The sequence below is a fragment of the Rutilus rutilus genome (genome assembly GCF_951802725.1).
Source record: "Rutilus rutilus genome assembly, chromosome: 12".
Classification (NCBI taxonomy): domain Eukaryota; kingdom Metazoa; phylum Chordata; class Actinopteri; order Cypriniformes; family Leuciscidae; genus Rutilus; species Rutilus rutilus.
Window position 1 is genome coordinate 40,410,798 of NC_140217.1, and position 26,900 is coordinate 40,437,697.

General features: G+C 38.6%; 1 protein-coding gene across 2 annotated transcripts; it reads right to left on the minus strand.

The window, feature by feature from the left end:
- Positions 1-1,045: 1,045 nt before the first annotated feature.
- Positions 1,046-26,230, minus strand: mbd6 (methyl-CpG binding domain protein 6). 2 transcript variants are annotated; one of them, XM_084425697.1, is made up of 13 exons: positions 25,808-26,230; positions 24,489-24,665; positions 23,469-23,608; positions 21,258-21,360; positions 20,723-20,891; positions 17,561-19,402; positions 16,336-17,096; positions 14,705-14,843; positions 7,936-8,057; positions 4,299-4,904; positions 3,256-3,305; positions 3,115-3,178; positions 1,046-2,608 (listed from the first exon to the last, which is right to left on the minus strand). In XM_084425697.1, the coding sequence occupies exons 3-13, from the start codon at positions 23,582-23,584 to the stop codon at positions 2,549-2,551; spliced, it is 4,032 nt and encodes a 1,343-aa protein (XP_084281823.1). In that variant the 5' UTR covers positions 23,585-23,608; positions 24,489-24,665; positions 25,808-26,230; the 3' UTR covers positions 1,046-2,548. The 2 variants fall into 2 exon arrangements, with proteins under 2 accessions (XP_084281823.1, XP_084281822.1); XM_084425696.1 differs by having other exon boundaries at positions 17,561-19,405.
- Positions 26,231-26,900: the final 670 nt, after the last annotated feature.

Genomic DNA, 26,900 nt, shown 5'->3' on the forward strand with positions numbered 1-26,900 from the left:
AGTATAGATTGTATAGACTGACTTACTACAGCTGATGTTTTTCCGATATCTCCCTTTATTACAGTAAACTATTATTTTTAGGAAATTTCTGTAATGTAATAAAAGTTTTTTTGGCAAGGAAAACTAACTTTATCGCGCTCCAAGAGCACTCTAGTGGTCGGCAGCATGCTTTTTAAGTGTTGTTGCGTTGTGCACTACTGGGCCACCGTATTATTCAAATGTTAAAATGCATATTTTAACGACGATACAAGCTGATGTAGCTGTTGTGGAAAAACTAATAAACAATAGTAGTCACATCAGCAATTGTTCTCCCATCCGCCATGTTTAACATTTATGGCCCAAGAAACTGGAGAATCAAAATAATCTGAGTTTCCCAGTAGTTAATATGACCTGAGAGGGCATTAATGTCCACTTTCCTACTAGGAAACTCCAACTAGGAAATTCTGACTTGGAAACTTGTATTTACGATGATTATGATATCATGTGAAGGCATTACATGCCTGTTTATTGTGAGTTGTGCTGCCATGTTCTGCTGTTGTGGAAAACTAATAAACAACAGATAAAGTGTATGGCGCACCCAACTCAGAAACTGGGGAATCAAAATTATCTCAGAGTTTCCCAGTAATAAATACAGTATTCAACATTTGAAGTGGATCAAAACCTTTCATCAAAGTCATATATGAATTTTGACCAATACTTTGATGAACTCTTTTGATCCACTTCAAAACGTTGACTACTGTATATTAGGATGCTGGACTTGAGGCCATTCATGTCCAATTTCCAACTAGGAACTTCCGACTAGGAAACTCCCATTTCCGACTAGGAATTTTCGATGTAGAAAACTCGCGTTTACGATAATTCTGATCTCATGTGACGGCAGCATAACATGCCTGTATATTGTGATTTGTGCTGATGTGGAAAAATAATAAACAATAGTTTCATCTCAGAACGTCCAATTCCCAACTAGGAAACTCCCAAATCCCAATTTCCAACTAGGAAACTCCCGTCAGAGTGTCTGACATGAAATAATCAGAAGAGAACGTTTCATCATTTAAAACCTTTTAATTTGTTAAATAAAATTAACTCCCAATAAAAAAAAAAAAGAAAATAAAAAAAAAGGAAATGCTACTTGTTCACAATTCTCAAAGTATTTTCTTTACAAATCAAACATGAATATGAGAAAGGAAAGGTTTCTCTGCAGGAGGAATATTTTACAAATTGATCATTTTTTTCCTAAAAAAAGGTGTACAAAATAAAATACTAAAACTGTACATATATACATAAATTCAATAGTAAAATTGCATAATCAGCCACATTATTAAATCATTATTTTAAATATTCAGTAATAATCTTGTGCCTGTGTTGATGAGCTCTGGGAAACACAGTCCTGTGCGACACCATCCACGACTAAAGCCCCTACAGACCTACAAATACACTAGATTCACTCCCTCCTGGAACACACACACACACACACACACTTATAAAATATATATATTTATATACACTGCCCTGCAAAGACGAGCAGAGTCATGAGTCAAACAGCGTCTCTGCAGGGCAGCATAAAACACTGCAAAAATGATGTTCTTCCTCAGGATTTCTGTCTTGTTTTTCTAAACATTTGTAAATCAAGACGCATTTACTGAAGATGCAGAGACTTCAGGTGCTTATTGAAAAAATGAGTTTCTGCCAAATATCTGGTCAGAAAAATGAACGTTTTCCTTTTGAATCATGTTTAAATTTATTGGCAAATATTTTGTCTTGCTTTAAGCATCATGGAAATGTCATGTTTATTTGTAGTAAATGCTTCAGTTTGATAAATGTTTCTCTCAATATATGAAATACGTATATATTTAATTTATATAACATTGAGCTTTTCCAGTATATGCATCTTGATCTGAGAAGGTTTAGATATTTGTATTGGAAAACAAGATAAAATTCCCGAATAAGATTGTTTTTTTTTTGCGGTGTGACAAAACTGCTGAATGCATTTGATGCTAAAAAGCTGTTCATGAGGTGCATGATGGGTAAAATTATATTTGTGATGCAACGGAAAGATTCCCAGAGACAAAGGGTTTTTCGGCTCTGGAACACAAGCGATCAAATTCAACAAATTTGTTGATGACGACGACAACAACAACAACAACAACAACATGGACTCGTGTGCATCTAAAGACTGATGGGAGTGAATGTTCAGGCAGAGCTGTCAATCACAATCATCAAAAAGAAGCAAAAAAATAATAATTATAATTAAAAGAACTGGTAAACAAACCACTATTCCTAAACTGATGCATTCGTGCGACAATTTAACAATAGTTCTCGTTAGTAAAACCCTCTCATGGTGAATGAACGTGTTCATGTAACAATGGTTCAAGAATGGTAACAGAAGTTGTGGGACGAACACAAACACACGCGTGACGGAGGAGCGAGATCACGGGAGACTCTTCTTCACAGTGCGGCTCAGTCGAACGCTGTGATGGTGTTGCCGTGGCGACAGTGATGGTGTTGCCGTGGCAACAGTGCTGGTGTTGGCGGTACCGTACGGTCGGATCTATCGGACCACGCGGCGTCTCTTCCCTCTGGTGGAGCGAGCCGGCCTCGACATCGGGATCTGCAACACAACACACACACACAACTTCGGTTTAATACGTTCTTAAGCATCATATCAGGCCATATGAACATTCCTGATTTTCCTTTAAGACATCTTGAAATGTAAAAACCTCTTAAATTTAAAGACCTCATGAAATATTAAAAATCAACATTTAAAAATATATTCAATTTAAGTTTTTAAATTTCAAAAATTCTTAAAATTTAAGAATTCTAAGGTCTCTTGAAACATAAAAACCTCTTCAATTTAATTCTAAGACCCTAAAAAAATAAAAAATACTTTTCTTATACCATTTAAGAATTTTTATGCCCTTAAATTTGATACAGCTGACTTTAATATTTTTTAAGACTTAAGACACTGATTAATGCACATGTGCAGGCAAACAGTGTAAGATGCTTGTGTCGTGTGTGTGTGTGTGTCTCACCTAGCGGTGGGCTCCTCGATGATGCAGTGTGTGTGTGTGTGTGTGTGTGTGTGTGTGTGTGTGTGTGTGTGTGTGTGTGTCTCACCGTGGCGGTGGGCTCCTCGATGATGCTGTCGATGCCGCCCGGCAGGTCTGGACTCCTCTGCAGTCTGAAGAAGAGGAGAGAGTAAAAACACACACCACTGCAACACAAGTGAAGAACACGCTGAGCTCCAGATGCACTCACGTCTGTTTCCTCTTGCGCCCCCTTCTGGCTCCTGTGTGCATGTCTTCAGTCTGTCAAACAAAACCAGGGAAATTAATATCAATCACTGCTATGAATAATAAAAGGTATTGAAGCAGTCTGCAACATTACATAAATCTTATACTATTAGAATTGTTTAAGAAAACCTTTCAGTTGTAGTAATAAAGCATAGTATAACAAAAAAAAACAAACAAAAATTTGACAAAGTTAAATAAAATAAGTTTAATTTGAAAAATTACTGTAATTGAAACAAAAAAAAAAAACGTAAAATAATGATGAGAACACAACAAAATTACTGAAACAAAATTAAAGCTAAAAAAAAAAAACGTAAAATAATGATGAGAACACAACAAAATTACTGAAACAAAATTAAAGCTAAAAATGTGAAAAAAACATTTAAAAAAGACAAAAGCACACCAAATTACTGAAAAAATTGCAACGTAAAAATGTAAAAAAGCAACAAAAAGCATAAAAAAAATGACAAACAAAATTACAGCGAAAAACGCATAAAAAAATGACAAAAGCACATTTACTGATACAAAAGCAAAAAAAAAAAAGCATAATTTTTTTTTGAAAAAACAAAATTACTGAAATAAAATTAAAGCTAAAAAAAGTGAAAAAACGCCTAAAAAAATTAGTAAACAACAAAATTTCTGAAACAAAATGAAAGCAAAAAAATGCAAAAAACCATCAGAAAAAAATTACAAAAAGACGTAAAATTAAACCAATTGTCTTAGGAAAATTTTATTTACATAAAAAGTGACATTTAAAAAGCTATTAAATAAAGCATAGTATAACATGAAAAACAAACAAAAATTAGACAATTTTTTTTAAACAAATACGTTTAATTAAAAAAATTACTTTAACTGAAATTAAATAAAAGCAAAAAAAAGTGGAAAAAAAAGTAAAAATTTTTTTTTCAAAATCACATAACAAAATGACAAACCCAAAAAAAGAAAAGAAAAAAGGAAACAAAAAATATGAATAAACACTATAATAGTAAATAAATAACAAAACCGGCTCACCCTCACTTGCTCCGCCTCTCTGCTGCTGATGTCATCGACGGCCGGACTCAAACACCCCTGCGTTCTTCGTCCATCATCATCATCCTCGTCTGCCTCCTCCTCCTCCTCGTCACGGTCTCCTCTTCCGTCTGTTCCCGACCCGATCCCGTTGCTGTAACACACTTTGGACCCGTCGGTCTTGGCCTCCTCCATGATGTCTGACAGAGCGTCGGCTCCCGATGGCCTGCAGGGCGGCGCCGTCGAGGGCTCCTCGCTGAGCTTCGGCGTGCCGCGGGCCGGAGACTGGGCCGAGTCCATGCCGAGGCGGGTCAGATCCGGGTTGTGGACCGAACAGGCCCGGCGGGGACTGAGGGACGGCGGGAGCTCCGGGTACGACAGCGATGTGGAGTCCGAGTCGCGCTCGCTAACCTGCAGGAACGAGGTGTAGATGGTGTCCATGAAGGAACCGTACGGGTCGAACAGCCCAGAGCCCTCTCTCTGCTGACCGTGTGTGTGAAGCAAGGCATTCTGGGATATCTGAGCCGCTGGAAGCTCGTCTTGTGACGGAGGAGGCGTGTGATGGAGACTCACTGGTTTCTCTCCCATGAGCGCCGGTGCCATCGTCAGCTGAGAGTGAGAACATGCATCAATAAACAACAGCATTCATTTGATTTTCTGCTTAAATGTTGTTGTTGGTATATTACATATATATGATATCATTTCTTATAAATAATATAATAATATTTACTTAAACTTTTATTCATCAAGGACACATTATATTGATCAAAAGTGACAGTAAAGATTTTTTTAATAATGTCATAATATTTCATAACGTTACAATAGTCGTCTATTTTGTTTTGAACTTTGATCAAAGAATCCTGAGAAATAAAATGCATCACGGTTTCCAAACAAATATAAAATGGTTTTCAACACTGATAATAATCATAAATGTTTCTTGAGCATCAAATCCTCATATTAGAGTGATTTGTGAAGGATCATGTGACACTGAAGACTGGAGTAATGATGCTGAAAATTCAGCTTTGATCACAGGAATAAATTACACTTTACTATATATTCACATAGAAAACAGATGATTTACATTGGAATAATATTTCAATAAAATAAAATAATACAACAAGTGTTTGTATTGCCCTGTACAAGCCCTTTACTAGGGCTGACACTTTTGTGAAAAAATCATTTTTTTTGTCTCAAAAATCTTTTGAGACATAAGTGTTCACTGAATCGATTGTAAAATCGATTTTCCACGTCTAAAGACGTTTCCATTTTAAACGCCAAATATGGGCAAATCCACGGACAACTAACAGGCATTAGGACAAACGTAAAGACACTTGAGACGCATAAGTCAGCAATATTTCTGATGATTTATTGGCGTGAAGTTTCGTGCACAATGACAAACAGGAGTGCAACATTCTCGAAAAACAATAAGCTGAGTGGACTGCCATAACATCAATGAACAACATCACTGCAGGCTTCAACATGGCTGAGTTTACCATTAGAAATGTCAGACAAAGTTCGCCTACGTAGGCGATTGTAGCCCGTAGCCCGAATCTGTCTCTGTATGCGTGAGTCTGAATACCGGCAGAATTCACAGTTTTGTAGTAAAGAGAGACACATAATGCAGAAGTATAATCTGCTGTTATGTGTGTGTGTCAGAGCCTGCAGTCGCTGTGTGACGCCTGTTCGCTGTGGGCGTGTCGTGACGAGCTGGACGCCTCCGAGAGACGGCCGTTAAAATCTATTCCCTGTTTTCGTTTTCGAAACTGGTGTTGGTCGGTCCGATCGATTGTGCAATCGATTTTCGAACGTAAACTGACAGCCCTAATATATACTGTAAATATCTGATAGTAATTCTCATGTAGTTCATTGGTAAATGTGGTGAATCTCTTTTGACGGCTGATCTATGAAGAGGATTCATTTAGAGACGCAACAGTCCTCGAGGAACCAGCGTCTCTTAATTCACTGTCTTCAAAGACCCGACAGTTTATTATATAAAAAAAACTAAAAAAACCTGCACACTCGATTTGTTGGTGTGTCAAGATGCGCGTGAGACATGATGATGATGATGATGATGATGATGTAACTGACGCGGTGTGTTCTTGTTAGCTTATCCAGTAAACAGCGCTGTGTTGTTCATTTGGAAAATAGCGGGAAAGGCAGCTGACGAAAACCCTCTCAGTTGGAGGCAAACAAATCGCGCAACGACACACTTGACCAAACCTGCACATCGGTCAGAGCTGTGTGTGTGTGTGTGTGTGTGTGTGTGTGTGTGTGTGTGAGTGAGAGAGAGAGAGAGAGAGAGAGAGAGAGAGAGAGAGAGAGAGAGAGAGAGAGAGAGAGAGAGAGAGAGAGAGAGAGAGAGAGAGAGAGAGAGAGAGAGAGAGAGAGAGAGAGAGAGAGAGAGAGAGAGAGAGAGAGAGAGAGAGAGAGAGAGAGAGAGTGTGTGTGTGTGTGTGTGTGAGAGAGAGAGTGTGTTTTTATCAGCTGGAAACATCGTCAACAGAAAGCGCTCCGCACTCGCTCAGATCAAGAGCGTCTGGTGTTTGTGATGATCTATATGTAGATGTGTGAGTAGAAGTGTGTGTTCCTGAATGCCAGTTTGCTGTTGTGTGTTCATGTAGTTCATGACGCTGTGTGTTTAAGTGTGTTTTCTCAGGTTACTGATCCACTTGCAGTTTTATGCACTATTGTAACCAAATTTTCCCTGCATGCACATTAAGGACATTATATTTGATTTAAAAACAATTGTTTCAAAAATTATCATTATTATTATCATTATTCATTTCAATAAAGGACGCGATGCTTGATTTGGTTTATATTAGCGTATTGCGCTCTTGTGGGCACAGGAGACAATACTGTACTTCCTCTAACATTAAGTATTGCCTTTAGAATTCGAATATATTTTGCCAATATTAAAGAAAGAAATTCGAATTTAGCTTTTCAGCCATTTTGACAGCCCTAGTTTACAACAGACTAACCTCTGCGAGAGGAACTGGCAGTGTGTGTGTGTGTGTGTGTGTGTGTGTGTGTGTGTGTGTGTGTGTGTGTGTGTGTGTGTACCTGTAGGCAGGTGAGCGGGTTCAGGGGCGTCTGGTTCAGGGACTAGCAGTGTGTGTGTGCGTGTGTGTGTGTGTGTGTGTGTGTGTGTGTGTGTGTGTGTGTGTACCTGTAGGCAGGTGAGCGGGTTCAGGGGCGTCTGGTTCAGGGACTAGCAGTGTGTGTGTGTGTGTGTGTGTGTGTGTGTGTGTGTGTGTGTGTGTGTGTACCTTTAGGCAGGTGAGCGGGTTGAGGGGCGTCACAGGGACTAGCAGTGTGTGTGTGTGTGTGTGTGTGTGTGTGTGTGTGTGTGTGTATGTGTGTGTGTACCTGTAGGCAGGTGAGCGGGTTGAGGGGCGTCTGGTTCAGGGACTAGCAGTGTGTGTGTGTGTGTGAGTGTGTGTGTGTGTGTACCTGTAGGCAGGTGAGCGGGTTGAGGGGCGTCACAGGGACTAGCAGTGTGTGTGTGTGTGTGTGTGTGTGTGTGTGTGTGTGTGTGTGTGTATGTGTGTGTGTACCTGTAGGCAGGTGAGCGGGTTGAGGGGCGTCTGGTTCAGGGACTAGCAGTGTGTGTGTGTGTGTGTGAGTGTGTGTGTGTGTGTACCTGTAGGCAGGTGAGCGGGTTGAGGGGCGTTTGGTTCAGGGACGGGCCCTGTGGCAGTAACAGAGGTCCAGCTCCCAGTAAACTATGAAGACTGTTGATGTTTCCCAGAGCTGTGAGGTCGCCTGAGAGCAAAGAGAGACGCCGTCATTAGCAGCTCAAACACACAGTATTCTGATTCTGAAGATATTAGTTGAAGCAAATCGAGAAGTTCAAGACGACAAGCATTCATTCATCAGTTTATCACCAAACATCACATCACAATAGACTGTATATATAGAGCCGTATGAAATCAGTTTATTCCATCCCGTTTTTTACTGGATTCCGTTAAAATTTTTCTTGACTCAGATTTAATGTTAGTAATCAAAAAGCATGTCTAATTAATTGAAATCATGAAACTTAAGTAAAAAAAAAAAAAGTTATGACTTTTTTTCCTCTCTCAAATCATGGTTTATCTTTCCTAAATTCCACAAAAAAATTCTACATTTTAACGTATTTTAATTTATTTGAATGGAAATTACATTTTAATTAATTTTTTTAATTTTTTTTATGTAATGTATTTTTTTAATGTTTAATTTTAATGTATTTTAATTTATTTGAATGGAAATACAATTTTTATACAAATAATTAAAAAAACAAATCAACAGAATTCATAAAACTGTAACAACTTAAATTATATATTTTTTTTATAAATAATATAAACAATAATAGGGCCTTCATTCACACAAAACATGCAGATTTTATATTTAAATAGTCTTTTTGTGCTTTAGTATTCACAGAAACTAGTCCATATTGTCATGTGATCAAGTGTACAGCCCTTCTTCTGACCTATTCATCCAAATTTTGCCCAATTCCATGTTATACATTAAATTCCATTTTTGTGCCAAATTCCAATTCCATTCCGACCGCATTTCCGAGCCGCAGAAATTATAGGGCCCTATTTATAGACGCAAAAAATTAAGATGTTTTGATGTTTTTCCCCTTCCATTGTTAGGGAAATGCATGGTGCATTAAATGAGGATTAAAAACACAAAAAACAGCATGAAGAAAACCTCAAGCATCATCATCATCATCATCAGTGAGAGAGTAACTTTTCCTAGGTAAGGCAATGAGATCTTCTAAAGTTTGTTCTTCTAAAAACAGTTTTGCACTGAGATGATGTTGGAGCAATGTCACTGTTGTGGATAAACTTTATGTAAGAATAAAAGTCTGTTTCACTTTCCCGTCCAGCAGTGAGTCTGAATGAGTGTGCCGAGTCGGCAGAGATGTCGCTGAAGGTTCAGAATCTCTCAGAGCAGAGAGACAGCCTATAAAACATCACTGTAATGCCATCGGGCAGGACGAGCGAGTACAGCAAATATAAACTATAACTCTTCCATGGCCTGAAGCTCTACGGTGAATCTGAGTGTTGTGGACATGGAGGAACAGCAGAGGATCAAACTAGAAAGAAACTAGTGATAGTTGCTTGTTTATAACCTGCAGAGACTGTGTGTTGCATCTAGTGTTGTCACGATACCAAAATTATTGTTTCGATACCGATACCAAGTCAAGAATTGCGATTTCGATACTTTTTCGATACTTTTCCTGAAAAGGGAGAAACACTCTCAAATATCATTGCTGTGCTTTATTTTAAAACCGGGACAACATTCTAATCATATAACACACTAATAAATGAACATATGAACAGCAGATATATTAAACATTTGAACAAAATATGAAATATCAAAATATCAAAAATAAATTAGAGCAATGACATTCAAGGTAAAATTATTTATAAATTTAGCAGCATTATCTCAGTTATCATAAGAAACATAAGAGTTACCGGTAATAACTTTATCTTGATTATGAACTTTCAATAAAAATATGAACAGCGATTATATTAAACAATGTTTAATATTGGTAACATATGATAAGCCTCATTGGTGATATATTTGACATATGGGGAGAGAGTTGTGGAAGGCCTATACTTAGCAAAGACAACGTCGGCAGTGTTGACGGCAAAATAGGCAACAGAATATTTTGTTCTGTATTGAGAGGTGCAGTATTTGAAAATCGATAATATATTTTTTTTATTACATTTATATCTGCATTTATGTCAAAACCTAGACTTTCAAACATCAAAATGTCATTTATTAATATGCATTCGTGTCAAAATGACATAGAAACATCTTTTCCTATTCTATTTGGCCTGGAAACGATTCCAACACGCTTGCGTGTCGCGTGAAAAATAGGCGTCGGTTCTATTCTAGCATGCACGCGTTTTCCGCACGGCCCAGGCGCGCGCGTCACGCAGGCAGTGTGCTAGCTCTTAACATGGGAGCTGAAATAAAAACGGACACGCCACGCAGCTGAGACGCTCACGCCACGCAGCCAGTGTGTCGCCGGCCTTACAAATCTGGAACGCGGTCATTCTTAGAAGTATCGATACTAATAAATTTAGGTATCGTGACATTTTTAATTTCCAAGAATCGCGATACTTTGGAAGTATCGGTGCACCGTGCAACACTAGTTGCATCACACTCACTCAGTTACACACACTATTTTAGCTATTTTAATGGTTTAAAAAAATATATATAATAATAATAATAATAATAATAATAATTAAATAAATAAATAAATATATAAAATAATGTAATGATGGAAAATTATACATTCACAAATAGCTGAAATTAATTATTTTATACTAAAATATTTTATATATTTATGAGATATATTTATGAGAATATATATATATATATATATATATATATATATATATATATATATACACATACATACACACATATACATTTTATTATATATATCTATAGCTAATGCATTACTGGACCAGACAGTAGGGGACGCAACACAATTGTCGATTAATGTCGATAATCTCAAAATGATCATATGTGGATTAAATGGCTTTGACAATATTTCAGTCCATCACTAATTTTGTTGTTATAAATATTCAGCTGAAAAAGCAGTAACATTTTCTCTCAACAAGCGATTACACTGTAAACTGTAACGGACATTTGCTTATGCATTTCTATGTACCGGGGTTATTATCGGTAACTAAAACCTTAAAAAACATTTTCATAGCTTGAAATACAATAAACATAAATTGAAAAAGGATAAAATAGGGATGCATCGATATTTGGCAACCAAAACCGCTATTTGTTTTATTTTAGTGCCTAAATCAGTGAGTGAAGCAGACGTTTAGTTAGCGCTTCTCCGATGGCTCGTTTAGACTGTGTTCAGGGTCTGTTTCGTGACACAGCGTGGACAAACTACAACTCTTGAACATGTCAGCTGTGTGACACTCGCTCTGGATCGACTATATTAATCTCTTGATTTTAATTGGTAATGATATGGTTTCTTAAATCTTTTAGTCTGTGCTGTTTTGTGTTGATGCGTCAACAACTTCACTAAACATTTGTAGCGCGTCTGCCATCAAATAATCGCAATAAAGCTTTGTTACTTCTAATATGAGGTCTCAACTTTAAAATTCTGTTTATTAAGAAGCAATAAATGATGTTTTGTAGCTGCTCAGTTCAAGCGTCTCGTGAACCGATCATCTCTTCCTCTTCACTACTAGGATATAAACATCAGATTCAGAACAACTTACTGAAACCCATCATGTCTCAGTGTTTGAACTGGGAAAGAGGTCAATAAAACAGCTTGTGTGCTGTACATTACATTTACCTCAAGAAAGCTGTTCAATGTCCATAAACTCATTAGTTAGCTAGCATTTTGCTAAATATATGCACTGTATTACATTTTCATTATTTTTACTCAACATGTTAGTGATGTCTTCATTGTTTAATGTATATTTGAATAAATCTGTCATTAAAACAAGATATTACAGTTTATTGATGTTTAAATGTTAATATTTCATCATCCAACTGCAGTAGAAACAATTCTGTTATTAAAAAAGCTGCAATTTAAATGCATGTACAACTCAGTTTTCATTATTTGAGAGTATATTTTTAAAAGTTTGATTGATTAATTGATTATTCATTTATTTATTTTCGGTAAAGTGCATCATGAACTTACAGTTTCGGTGCTTCCCTAAAATAAAACACTTATTTGATCTAGCTGCCAACAATTCTCATATAGTTTAATTGAAGTACTAAAATAGCTCTAAATAAACTACAAGTAAAAATGAAAATGTAATTAAAATCTACACACACACACAGACACACACCCCCTCTCTCTCTCTTTCTCACACACACACACAAATATATAAACAAAAATTAGATTATAAATGATTCAAGTATAGATGATTGTAATGCTCTACTGGGTGGCTGCCCTGCACGCTTAATAAACAAACTCCAGCTGGTCCAAACGGTTCCTTCCTGGTTCTTGCTAGATGTATGTAATATAGTATGACCATATTAGCCCGGTTCTGTCAACACTGCATTGGCTCCCTATTAAACACTGTATACATTTAAAAAATTTGCTGCTTACTTACAAAGCAATAAATGGTTTAGCTCCGCAGTACTTGAGCGAGCTCTTAACGCATTATAGCCCTTTAATACCTAGAATATCAAAATCGATAGATCCTTTTCCTATTTAGCACCTAAACTCTGGAACTCTTCCTAGCATTGTTCGATAAGCAGACACACTCTGTCAGTTTAAACCTAGACTAAAAACACATGTCTTTAACCTGGCATACACATAGAGCATTATCAATTTCTATTATTCAAATCAGTTAAATGATTGCTAGGCTGGCATAAACTAGGTCAGCCGGAACCGGGAACACTTCCTATAACACCCGATGTTACCGTAGTCAGTCAGATCCGGTGCGTATCCAGATCAGATGTGGACCTGCATCTAGACACGACCACAACAGACACAAGAACCAGACCGGTCCTTCACACAGACCCTAAGACCAGCTTCAGCTCCATACCAGCATGATGAATCCATCTTCAAGTAAAAGGAACTGGATAAATATCTGAATGCTAATGATTCTGATCTGAATTCTGAGTTGTGAATCATAACGACACCGTGCTCGTTCATTGGCCAGAGGAGAACTGTTTTTTTTTTCCTCCATTCTGTCACCTGATGGAGTTTGGGTTCCTTGGCTTGCTTAGTTGGGGACAATTAAAGTCCACCAGGGGGCCCCCAATCGAGTTTTTTTTTTTTTTTACATATTAATTAACTTAAACAAGTGACATAAATGAATGAATTAATTACTAATTCAAGACAAGAAAATTCTGATTTCATGATCAATATACCTGCCTACAACTGCTGCTGTGTCTGTTTGAGTCATGCGCATAACCTCGCGTGCATAGACAATCCGTGCGCAAAGTCACGGTAATGTTAAGCCATATCACAAAAAAATTTGAATTGATCAATGATTGATATTTAAATCAATGATTTATCCTTTAAATTTAATAATATTCAGAACAGAACAAGAATAAAAAAATAACTATAAACATAATAATTTAAAGCGAAAGTGAAAGTAAGCGGCGTTGGGCTCACGTATCTCTCTCATTAGAATCAAAATGTTTCAACATTCGCGATGTATTTGGATGGTAAACTATTCTTTATTATAGGCTTTGTACTTCACTCACGTTCAAATATCGATGGGAAAAAATCATCCTCTTCACATGCGCAAAATGCGCTTGGAAACATCGCAGTGGAGCGGTGCTTATAGGCTACTGTGAATGTACGAATTGTACTACTGACAATTTAAACACAGCAGTGTAATTTGTATATGTTAGGTTGACTATTTTATTATTATATTTTATTATGGCTATAATGATCAGGCAGCGATGTCAAGATTACAATGCTGGAATATGTTGTGTGTGTGTGTTTGTGTGTGAAATTAAATGTTTATTAGATATTCAGAGATTTGTTTAAATGATGTAGATGCGCATTTGCTGAATGTTGACAGTAAATGAGAAAGTATTTTAGCCTAATTGTTTGCCTTTTCTGTAACAAATAATATAAAAGCAACACTTTACTTTTTCGCATACCATTTACTTTCTTTGTTTACCAGTTCTGTCTAACAAAGTATTAAATATGACTGACAGAGATCGTAAACTAATGAAGACGGAGAATGTGAGTGAGCGCTGTGTGAGCAGGCGCTGCCGTTCTCTTCTCTGGCGCTGGTGTTCTCAGCGCCGCCCATCAAAATAAAAGTCCGGAGCGCCGTCAAAATAAAAGTCCCGCTTCCAACACATCGGCCAATCAGAAAAACTTATCGGCAAAAGCCGATATTTTAAAAGTACCAAATATCGGCCGATATATCGGTCGACCACTACTCCGAAGCTTAGAATAATCGACGTTCATTACTACCGAAGCTTTGAAGCTTTGGACTACAGGGGGAATTTAATATTCAACAGTATTATTGATCCGACTGTACTAATGCTTCGGTATGAGAACTGAACTGAGATGGACGATGACATCACTGTTTTCTGCAAAACTGCTTTATAGATGAAATGAAATGAACCAATTTAATACTTGATGCTCTTTACAACGGAACTGAATCAACACTGAAATGCATAATTTTCCAGTTATCACTGCAAAGCTGCTTTGAAACCATCTGTATTGTATAAAACGCTATATAAATAAAGCTGACTTGTCTTGTCTTAGTTGACATTAACAAAGATTAAAAAAATGCTGTAAAAATATATTTCCCATGGTTAGTTACTGAAAATACAATTGTTCATGTTATTTCACAGTGCACTGACTAATGTTAACAGATATGACTTTTGATTTTAAGGATGTACTAGTACAAGAATTTGTGTTAATTTTGGTACTTGGAATTAAAGACTGATCCACTTACCCAGAACCCCAGGGGCGAGTAGATGTGGCAGGAAATGAGGTGTCTGGGTGTTGTTCTTGTCCTGCTCGTCCAGCGGGTCACACACTTCTGGGCCGCAGGACACCGAGGTAGAAACTAGAGCAGAGCTGGACAGAGTCTCCTAAAGCCACACACAATCAGATATGTATTGCACAAGATGCATGTACTTACATTTACATTCATTCATTCATTCATGCATTTGGCAGACGCTTTTATCCAAAGCGACTTACATTGCATTTCAAGCTACACATTTACATTCTTATCAGTTCTTGCTTTCCCTGGGAATTGAACCTGTGACCTTGGACCTTTTCCTGTGGAGCTACAGGAAAGCTACTATATTATAGCTACTGGAGTATATGAACTACATTCCATATGAAAATACCATGAGGAAGATTAACAACAACCCCATAATACAAGGATTCTCAAACATTGTCAGCTAAACTTTCCTGAGATTTGATCCCTGTAAAGTGAGAAAATCTGTTTGTATATAGTTCATTTAATCTGTGATATATGTTTCTGACATAGTTGAAAACTTATAATAAAATGTTGCAAAAAAAATAAATAATTTTTTTAAATGATATAGCAATATTTTCTGGGATTTTATCGATAATGATAATTAGACAATTTTTTGCTGAGTGTGTTTATTGTATTGGTATGTTTAGGACTGCCGTGGACAGAGACTCCTAAAGTTTTTAATATTCTTCATATTTCATTAATATTCTTCATATTTATTTAATTAACTGTTTTAATCATGCTGATATTTGGAGAAAAAAAACGGCACTTTGTGTGATATTGATTAACTACATTAAATGATATAAATTTAAAAGACATACAGAGGTATTTTTGCCCCCTTATCTTAAATATTGAGGTCATAATAAATGCATTTTAATAGACTAAATCACGCACTCTAAATGCACAAGCGCACTAGTCTAACCTACTAGACTACATCAAATAAAATGAAGGCTATTTTTATTAAAGGGTTGTAAGTTGAAATTAATGCCAATCATTCAGATACAAGGAGTTTTTCAAATTACAATTAAAATAATGCATCATTTTTTGTTTTGCATTACAGTAAATGTATTATAACAGGCTGTTGACAAATGTGGAGGTTTGGAGTTAAAATGTGCATTAGTGTCATGAAAACATCAATGCGAAGAATATAATTTTCTATTTTTTCCCTGTTGATTTTGAGGTTAAAAATTACCCATTTAAAGTTTTTACTTTTGTATTAAAGTCACAAACTACCTTGTAACCAATCAGATCAACGTGTGATCGTCAATGATTGGATCTCTGAGCTGCTGTTAGTGAGTGGAGGCGGGCTCATTTGCATATTCATAGACCCCGCATATTAAATGAGGCAAGGGTTTCGAGTTACATTCAAGTTTTTTTTTTTTCAAGGAAAAAAACTTTAAATATGTAATTTTGGTGTGTTTTAAGGGATGCATTTATTGACTATAGGGGGACTTTCAAATCTCACAAATCACATGCAGTTCCACTGTCTACCACTAGGGTTGGGAAACCCTGTCATAGTAGACAACACAGCATTCAGAGGCATGCAGACTGTATGTGCACGTGTAGCGAAGCATGCAATTTGTGTTGGCCTGTGTGTATACCTGAGAATGAGGCGGGGGGGATGGCGTGTGGTTGGGAAGGGGTTCGGTCTGGGCGAGAGCCGCGGCCAGAAGAGCGGGATTGAGGGACAGGAAGGCGGGAGGAGTGAGAGGTGCGGAAAGAAGAAGCGACTGGCCGTCTGTTTGAAGAGTTTGAAGAGCCTCCAGGAGCCCCGGCCCCATCAAAACAGAGTCCAGAAGAGTAGGTGTTTTCTCCAGAGATACTCCATCCGGAAAGACATGTTGTTGAGGCGTGGGAAGCTCGAGGTTGAGCGCGGGCAAGGGCAACATGGCGGCTGGATTCTGCCCGAGAAGCAAAGAAGCCATGAGGAGGGCTTGAAGCCCTGGGGGTTTTTCACCACCTTCAATCCCCGCAACAGGGGGAAGAGCTGGAGCCGAACCAGGTGGGTTTAAAAGGCTCACGAGGTTGAGAGGAAGATCGCCCTGGTTTATGACGTTGAGATGAGCGCCCTGGTTTAGGATGCCACTGGTTTGCTGGGGATGCTGGGATTGGGTGCCGCCCGTCCAGAGTCCTAAAGGTAGGGATCCGAGGAATGGTGGAAGAAGGGAAGGTAGACCGGCATTGGAGGAGAGAAGCTGGAGGAGCTGTTCTTGGGTCATGAAGGGAAAAGCCTCTGCTAGCGGTAGGGAAACACCGGGGTTGGAAAGCTCGGAAGACGAGGAGCCGGTTAGAGAAAGGCTGTGATCACAACCACCCAGCAATCTTGTGTCCGAGTCCGGGTGATCCATCGTCTCTATGGGACCTGTCAAGAAAACACAAGTGTAAGACGGACAACCCAAAACCAAAAGCTCTTCGAAAACATTTAATTTTAAAACATATTACTTGCTTGAGAGACAAACTTTTGGCAATATTTTGCTTTTCCAAAAATCAGATCAACGTGTGATCGTCAACGAGTGGATCTCTGAGCTGCTGTGAGTCACTTTACACATTCATAGAATTGCGTATACTAAATAAAGCAAGGGTGTCGAGTTACATTCAAGCCATTTTAAGGCATGAAGAACTTTTTTCAAGAAAAAAACATGTAAATGTGTCATTTTGGTGATCAAAGATGAGTTTTAAGGGATAAAATGATTGACTAGAGGTGGATTTTAAGAAAATATTTATATTTGTATAACGTAACTTCTTAACTACTTTCATAAGAAGATTTTCATAAATAAAGTTCCTGATTTAAAATTGCCCCAAGAAACACAAGAAAATAAGTCTTACCTTTACTTTCCACAGCTTGGTTGTGATTTGACTGGCTAATTTGGTAGGTGTTGTGGTCAGGGCAAGTCTCTGTCGTTTTGGACTCATAACTTTTCTCCGGGAAGCATGAGGTCGAGGACATCTGGTTCATCATGTTCAGAATCGAACAGTTGAGGTCCGCCGTCGTGCCCGTGTGGGGCTGGCTCAAGTTCAGGATGGTGTTGCTGGAGGTGGTTTTGAGGTTCATGGTTGTTTCGTCACCCATTAAAGTAAAGGGTTGGGATTGGGGCAGCTGGGAAGGAGTTTCGGGAATGGGGACTGTGCTTTGGGGTTGAGGCTGCGGGTTGGGTACTCGTATTGTGGACTGTCCTTCGCCATGGGGCGTCTGTGGAGTGATGGGTCTGGGTGAAGAGGGCAATGTGTTTGTGTGCCGGTGTCCAGGAATGGCAATTGCCCCACTGGATTGCTGGGTTGCGCTTTGCATGCTAAGAAGCTGAAGTAGAGCGGAAAGCGGCTGGGATGGAGATGGAGTGGAAAGTGGGATTGAATTACCAAGTCCGGGTTTCCTTCCTTCCTCCGAATCCTGCAACCTAAGAGAACTGTTCGAGAAGGAGGCATTCGGAGGAGCGAAGGATACCCGGTGGTTGTCTAAGTGAGGTACGGGAGGAGAAGTTGGGGAAAGGCATGGGGAGATGAGCATCGGAGGCCCGGATAGATCCGGACTCCGACCCAAGTGTGAGTCTTTCCGCATGCTTAAAACAGTGGGCGAATGCCTTTGCCGTTTGCGCCGTAGGTTTTTCTCAGCGGGCGAAGCCGGGGAAAGGGAAGGGGAATGCGGGAGCAACAAAGCGGTGAGGGATTGCGTTCTGGCGGATGTTGGGTGGACGCTACTGTTTAAAGTGCTAATCAATACCTTTGAGTGTTGCTCCTTGTCCAGGCTAGTAAGAGGGAGTGTGGCGAGCGCATCTGATGCATTGAGCTGGCTTGGGGTTTTCTGGTTGGCCAACTGGGCTTTAGCGGCGGCGGAAAGAAGGCTGCTAGCCGGGAAAGAGTTATTGATGTGGCTCTTTTGCTGGATCTTCTGTTGGTTGAGAATCTGTCCTAGAGGAACACCAAGCAATTCTTGTCCTTGAGTAGAACTCAATCCGTTCCTCTTGTCGCCTACATTGGGATGCACCAACGACAGATGGTTGCTTTGGTTAGCATTGGAGGTGCTACAGTCTTTGTAGTGCTGAAGAATTCCCTCCAAGCGACTACACGGACTGGAAGGCGCAAGAGGGAGCTTGGGAGAGGAGCATGGCATGGTGGCTTTCAACGGTTTGAAGACACACCCCGGGGTCCCGTGATCTGAGAGCGAAGACGTCGAGGAGTGGCGAGAGCGTTGGTGGGGTGAGAAGGTGTCTAGGGTACGTGAGGGTGATAGAGGAGACGGCGACTTAACGCTCACTCCCTGTGAATGTGCTCGACCACTGAGAGCTACGGATGAAGAGGGCGATAAGGAAAAGGAGTTTGAAGGGTCAGGAGGATGCGCATGCGTGTGCACACTTGGTTTTACATTGCTTGGAGAAGCAGGGTTATGCACTGTCCTTTGAGGGATATTTTGGGAGATCGGTGGATGAGGGCTCCACTGCTGTTTCGCATATGCCAATGGCGTTTGGGGCTTCTTTAAAGGGGAACCCTGTTCTGGAGGTCGTGAGATAGGGGAACCGTTTTGCTGCAGAACAGAGCGAGAAGAGGACAGAGGAAAGCCAATGTTGGATTTGGGCTGGTTGTGTCTTGGAGGAGGGTAAGTGCAATGGGCGCCGTCTCCATGAGCCACAATCGATCCTCTCAGCTCTCTGCCGTCCACTGAACATACAACACCTCCTTAAACAAACAAGCATACCGTTAGAGCCATAACTACATTGACAATTTTGTAATGTTGTTACTTATATTTTAAGAGTGATTATGTTTTTTTGATAAATGCATATTTTGTGTTGTTTGTATTGTATCGTGAGATTTTACTAGTTTATAATTTGAAGAAGAGTAAGCAAGAAGGAAGGGTTGGTGCTAGACAGTTTTTTTTTTTTACCGTGAAAAGGATCGAATTCATGTTTTTGGAACGTGAATAAGTGTATAATATATTCTGTGATTGATTTCGCTTAAAATGTTACTTGACAAAGAAAAAGTACATTTTTACAAGATAAGTTATGGATTCACGTGTCAAAAATGGCTCAGATCGCCATTATACATACAACACAACTCACCTTACTGAAGAAAGCTGAACTTTAAGGAGAGATGCAGTGCCTATAAAAGCTATTTACCCCTTTGGGAATGCTTGTTTTACATGCTAACATGCTAACCACAGTGGATTTTTGGTTTTAGTGACACTGAACAATGTGAAAACTGCTCAAAAATTCTTTTTTTTAAAGTTAATAAACACAAAATAAACATTTGCATGAGTATTCAAGTACATTTTAGAACAGTGCTGTCATCAATATACTTATGAGCAGTGTCTGGCTTAAAACAAGACTTAATTTAGATCTATTCAGACCATAGAATCTTCTTCCAGTTTGCTTTAATGTCTCAGACATGCCTTCTAGCAAACTGTAGCTATATAATATGACATATTTTAACAGTGACTTTCTATTTGCAACTGTCCTATAAAGCTGTGACTAGTGAAACATCAAAGCAACAATTCACAGACCAATGACAAACTTTAAATCCAGTTTGAGTCGACGCTGCAAAACATGGAAAACTCCAAGGGGGTGAATACTTATAGTTAAATCATATACTGATATGGCTAATACACTTGAGCTATTGTTGTTTTATTTTTATAAAATGTAGCAAACTGAATACTGAAGACGAACTCTCGACTGACTGCATGCTTTAGCCAAATGTAATAATTTGAATGGGTAATATTTGGATACAAGATGTAGAGAATAATCTTTACTACATGAGAACAGTAATGGACATATACTGCAATTTACCTTAAGCCAAACCGTTAAAGGAATATTCTGGGTTCAATAAAAGTCAATCAATCAGACAATCAGCTCAACTCGCCCCTCAATTTGTAAAAACAAACCAAAATATGAGTTTACAGTAATGTACTTTCAACATGTCATGACAGCATGTCACAGAACCTGTACAATTCCTTCTAAAAAGTAACTGTGTTGGAATAATGTGTGTATTAAGATGCAATACCTGTGGCTTGAGCCGGCGGGGGGGGTTGGGAGGGTTGCCTGCTTTGGCATAATGCTGCCATGGCATCAACTTTCCTGCGATGGTTACAGAGTTTGGTCATGTCTTCCTCTACTTTACTCGAATGATGACCAGGAGCTTGGACCATCGCAGCAGGGTCAAAATTAAAGACCTGTGTTGATTTAAAACGACATTTATTTAATTACCTTTATTTAAATGCATGAAATAAAGTTCTACAGTACACATTAAGCATACTTTCTGTATGCATGACCTACCAGTTGGGATTTTAAAGGTTTCCTTAAAATAATCAGGTTTAATTATAAAATAATAATGAGCTGAACACTGAAACATGCAACATTACAACATAGTTGATTGTTTTATAAATCAGTTTCACATACTATTAAACACAGTATGCAGTCAGCAGTACGCTCGCATTTCATTACGAACATAACTGCAATCATTAAAACCATATTTGCAATCAAGTTTGCACTGGAAACATCATAAATGAGGAGGCTTCAGCACTGAATATTGATCTCACCTTATTTGGGACAAGCGGGCACTCGAGACCACACTTACATGTGCCGTCTGTCCGCAGATACACCCTCACCTCATCCACAGATCGAAGGACTGTACCACTCGGGCTAGAGAACAAAAAGATTGATATGACATAGTTCGACAGCTATTTTTACACTTCATTTGATATCTGACAAGTAGCAATGACAAATGCATTATGTAAGGAATAATTGACAACAGGCAGTGGAATTTTTAGAAAATGATGCACACCCAAGGTGGTAACAAGGCCACAACACAGTATTATTTTCTAATAATTCAACGGACCAGAGTCAATTTTTACGCTTTTACTACAGTTACACCTCAACACATTGTTCCGAATTATATGTTGTATTTCAAGACATTTGTCAGGTTTTTGTCCATAAAAAAAGCTTAATTTCTTACACATCTCATCCCACACCTTCGTTGCTCATTACAAAACGTAATTGTGTGTCTGTGCGTTTGAGTACATAATTTTTTGGTAAAAACTTGGATTTTATCGTTTTTATCCTATTGTTTACTATATTTATTGGCTTGGTCAGTGTCGTAGTGGGTTTTGGTTCTTTTGCTCTTGTCGGCTGTAAGGAAATTTGAAATAACTGAAATCATTTGGCGAAGTGATACGGAACTGTAACATGGTCAAAACCTGCCAGGAACTACTTTATCCGAATTGCACGCCTTAGAACGCTCATCAACCAATCAGATTCAAGCATTCAACAGCCCTGTAGTATAAACTGTAATCTTGCATATCAGGACTTCAGCTGACTCCAAACTCTGAATCAACATACAAAATAATTTTTTCCACATTATTTTAATCATAAACACAACATGTACCCATTGCTTTAATGAGCTTAACCTGCTTAAATTAATACATGTTAGCTGACTGCATGATCTGTCATGTCTTAGAACTGTATATTCCTAGAGGTATTTTTACCTCTAGAACGTGACTGATACACTCTATACTAGTGTTGCACGGTGCACCGATACTTTAAAAGTATCGCGATTCTCGGAAATTAAAAACGTCACGATTCCTAAATTTATTAGTATCGATACTTCTAAGAATGACCGCGTTCCAGATTTGTAAGAGACGTATTTCATGTTGGTGTGCAACGCACGCTTCCAGTGCCTCCCTATGGACGTCTGTGTTTTTTCTCCTCACGCACGCAGCAAAGAAGCTGCAGCTGTCATGTGACAAACACTACAGCGAGATGGCTGCATGTGCGAGCACAAGTGATACTGTGGCCGCCGGTCCACGACTGGTAGAAAAAGATGACGCGAGGAGTGAAATATGGAAGTACTTTGCCTACCTTGCTGACAGTGAGGGCAAAGCTACAGATAAGTCGAGACCTGTTTGTCGTCAGTGCTACAAACAAATGCAAACAAATGGAGCCAAAACCTCGAACCTGGCGAAACACTTGGCCGACAAGCACGGCGAGTTGTACAAGGAGTTTAAAGACCGACAGGTTAGTATGTGAAAGATAACATGATCACGTTCATGCCCTTAAGTCAAATGAGAAGGCTATGGTTTATTTTGTACCACCGTAGTTTGACAAGGCTATCTAGAGAAATAGTAGGCTAACTATGGGCATTATCCTCATAATGCTGCTAAATTTATTTTTTATTTTTACCTTGAATGTCATTGCTCTAATTTATTTTTTATATTTTTATATTTCATATTTTGTTCAAATGTTTAATATATCTGCTGTTCATATGTTCATTTATTAGTGTGTTATATGATTAGAATGTTGTCCCGGTTTTAAAATAAAGCACAGCAATGATATTTGAGAGTGTTTCTCCTTTTTCAGGAAAAGTATCGAAATCGCAATTCTTGACTTGGTATCGAAACAATAATTTTGGTATTGTGACAACACTACTCTATACCAGTTTTGCTTTACCACTTACAAACCATACTGATCTTCACATAAACTCTACCGCAGGCGCAGACCAGTTTGGAGAACCTCTTCCACACTAACTAAACCCTAATGTCAAACACACTCTGCGCCAGAAACCCTAGCGTGAAAGCAAAACGCACTTGCATGTGTTTGCTCGGGTGATTCACACACATCTGTGCGTAATCAACGTTGTCAGGCAACTTGGTGAAAATCTTTCCCAATGTACCTTTTAATAGCAACACTGTTCATATTTGAGAAGAACAGCAAACATGTCACAGTAGACAATGCTAAATAATGTGTAGACGTACCTGATGTAAGACACAAGCCCATCTCCCACTTTCCTCTGCCAGCCAACCGGGATCTGAGCGATGAGCGCCGTACCTCCATCTTTTTCACCTGCTGCACTCTCACTGCCCCCCGTCATTTTCTGCTCACACACATCCAGCTCCTAAAGACAGAAACCAGTTTCAAATCAGATCCAAACTAGATTTGATGAAGATTGACTCAAGACTTCTGGCTTATTTTCAGTTCGAGTTGTGTTCACACTGAATATGGTTGTCACATCGCTTCTGAGCATTTAATCTGACTACTCTTGTGTAGTGTAGGTACAGATGTCATCCTGTAGTAACAACTACATTAACAATAAATCAGTGTAGTGACAGAAACCAGCTTCTAATCAGATCTAAACTAGATTTGACAAAGATTTGACTTACACTTCAGTTGGGAATGTGTTCACACTGAATCTAAATATGGTTGTCACTCCTCTTCTGAGCATTTAATCGGACTATTCTGGATTCAGTTGCCATTCATAAAGTGTAGGTACAGATGTCATCCTGTAGTGACAACTACATTAACAATAAATTAGTGTAATGACAGAAACCAGCTTCAAATCGGATCCAAATTGATTTGATGAAGATCGACTCATTTGGCTGTCATTCCTCTTATAAGGATTTAATCTGACTATTTTGGATTCAGTAGCCATTCATAAAGTGTAGGTACAGGTGTCATCCTGTAGTGACAACTACATTTATAATACATCAGTGAAGTGACAGAAACCAGCTTCAAACTAGATTTGATGAAGATCGATTCACAGTTAAGACTTATTTAAGTTGGAATTGTGTTCACACTGAATCTAAATATGGTTGTCACTCCTCTTCTGAGCATTAATTTATGCTAATCACTTTGTTAATCAGCATGAGTGTTTGTATTCAGCACACACAATCATGCAACCAAAATGTAATAAATGCAGTTGTGGTGCAGATCAACATTGCAGTGTGTACGATATAAGACGTGAAGAAATTCTGCAAATTAGCACTTTTGCTTTGTACCTTTTCATTTTTATACAGCCTTGGTCAGCACCATTCGTGAAATACACCCTTTGGAGGACATATACGCAGCATTAACGAAGCACAACGCAACAGAACAACAAATCCGTCTGGACAATCCTCTGAGGTCCTCTTAAATGGACTGGGATGCTCTTATGGAACTCTCCACAAGCTGACAACCTGAAAACAAAGAAAAAATGGTAACACTTTACAATAAGGATCATTAGTTAACTACCTTAGTTAACATGAACTAGGATTGAACTCCTCAGCATTTATTAATCTTAGTTAATATTAATTTCAACGTTTACTAATACGTTATTAAAATCAAAGGTTGTGTTTGTTAGCATTAGTTAATGCACTGTGAACTAACATGAACAGACAATGAACAGCTGTATTTTTTTATTAACTAACATTAACAAAGATGAATATACTGTAAAAAATGTATTGCTCATTGTTAGTTCATGTTAGTATACATGAACTAATGAACCTTATTGTAAAGTGTTACCGAAAAAATACATTTCTGGTGGGATCGACATTTTTTGAGTTAAGAATATAAACTATTTTATTACGTTTTTCAATATAACCATTGGAAACATTATTCACATTTATAGATAATATTTGAACATTTAGATTACATTGATATACAACAAAGTCATGTTTGATCACCATATTCATGTACCACGGTTTCTGGCACTGAATACCATGGTGTTACTAGGGTACAAGTCCAAACACAATACTTTTTCGTAAGTGTACAGCTCTGACATATGGTTGACAGTACAGTGAAAAGTGACAGTTGAAACTGATACTCAACGCGCCAAGTCAAAAATTCAAATGTAAGCGATCGAGATGATGTCACAGCCTAAATCCATGAAATTTTAACGGTTTTTTATTCTGGCATTAAGGCGGGTGACTGTGAAGCGGCTAATGCTCAGGCTATGACGGGATCTGACTGGTGGAGCAGCGAGCTAACGTTAAAGAGTAAACTAGTAACGCTAACCACCACGAACAAAAAGTGCGCAAAGTTTCGGATAAAAGAAGGACGTAAAATACGTAAAGAAAGTAGGAATACATACGCTTAAGTATAGCACTGGTACTTTTGAAGACTGTACGTCCCGAAAAATAAACAAATGTCGCGTATTGACGGCTAGCTGGCCCATTCTTAAACATCCCATTTATATTGTAAGCTTACGGGACATGCGATAACACTCTGATATGAACCAACGAAGCGTTCTTCGTTACATTAAAACGGAAGCGTTCGAGTTTGACGCGTCGCGTACAGCGTAGACGCGCTGTTAGCTTTCGTTAGCTCGCGGGCTACGTACCTCTCTGTTTACGAAGTTTCCTGCTTCTTCGGCGCGCTGCACAACACAGGCGAAAGACAGAACAAGCGTCTCGATGGACTCGAGTTGCAAATGTAGCCGTTGTTGGAGCTGTTATTAACGCCGTGTGATTTTTAGGCACTTCCCCGCGTCTTCATCCATCCGAGCCGTCCTGCTTAAAAACAAAGAGCAATAACGCTTGGTTTTATTGCGCCCCGTGCATTGTCGTCCAATTTCGCGTGAATCCTGCTCGGCCGCGGAGCGTGCGATCGCTTAATTCAAAGGTTCAGAGCTCTCCTACGCGTCTTTACTACGTGCATATGCGAGCGATGGGGTTGATTGTGGCTGTGTGGTGGTGCTTTTAGTTTATCTTCGTTTCCAAGTTCCTATTTTTCCTTAGGATCCCGTGCCAAAAAAAAAAATCATGGAGTTTTCTTCCACGCATGCGCAGTAGCTGCTGTCGGGGTTGGGAATTCCGTACAATTTCTAAGCCACTAGGAGGAGCGAGAGAACCACTCGTGAGGAGGAAAACGCGCCCTGGTACAAAAATAAATAGATATACTTCTGTAGATTTGAAGGGAATGTTCTAAAATTACACCGTTTTTTTTAACTTTGCATATTGTAAAAAAAAAAAAAAAAAAAAAAAAACATCTAGCATATTTGTAAGCTGTTGTTGTTGTTTCACTACAATGGATGATTTATCTTCAGATGTTAAATTCTAAATTGAGAAATGTTATCAATAATATGAATTTTTATACATTTTAAAGTTGTTTATTGATATAAACTGTTTGTACCCGTCTCTTCTCGATAACCATGCTTTATATAAAATAAAGCACGAATAAATATCAAATAGTCGTCTTTTATGTTTTTCTGTGTAGTCAATAAAGAAGAAAACAACAACTAGGCTACACATGTTAATTTAACGGTTTCCCGCCTAATTTATGACCAGCCTCAAACTACTCGAAATGTCATTTAAATCAAATTCAAACGGTCTGGTAACCTTAGATGCTCGTGAACTTCATCTGGAAATGTGGTTTCATTGAATTGAGCAGGAGGCGAGAATATCCTGAGAGAAAGATTTTTTCTGTTCGTCTTC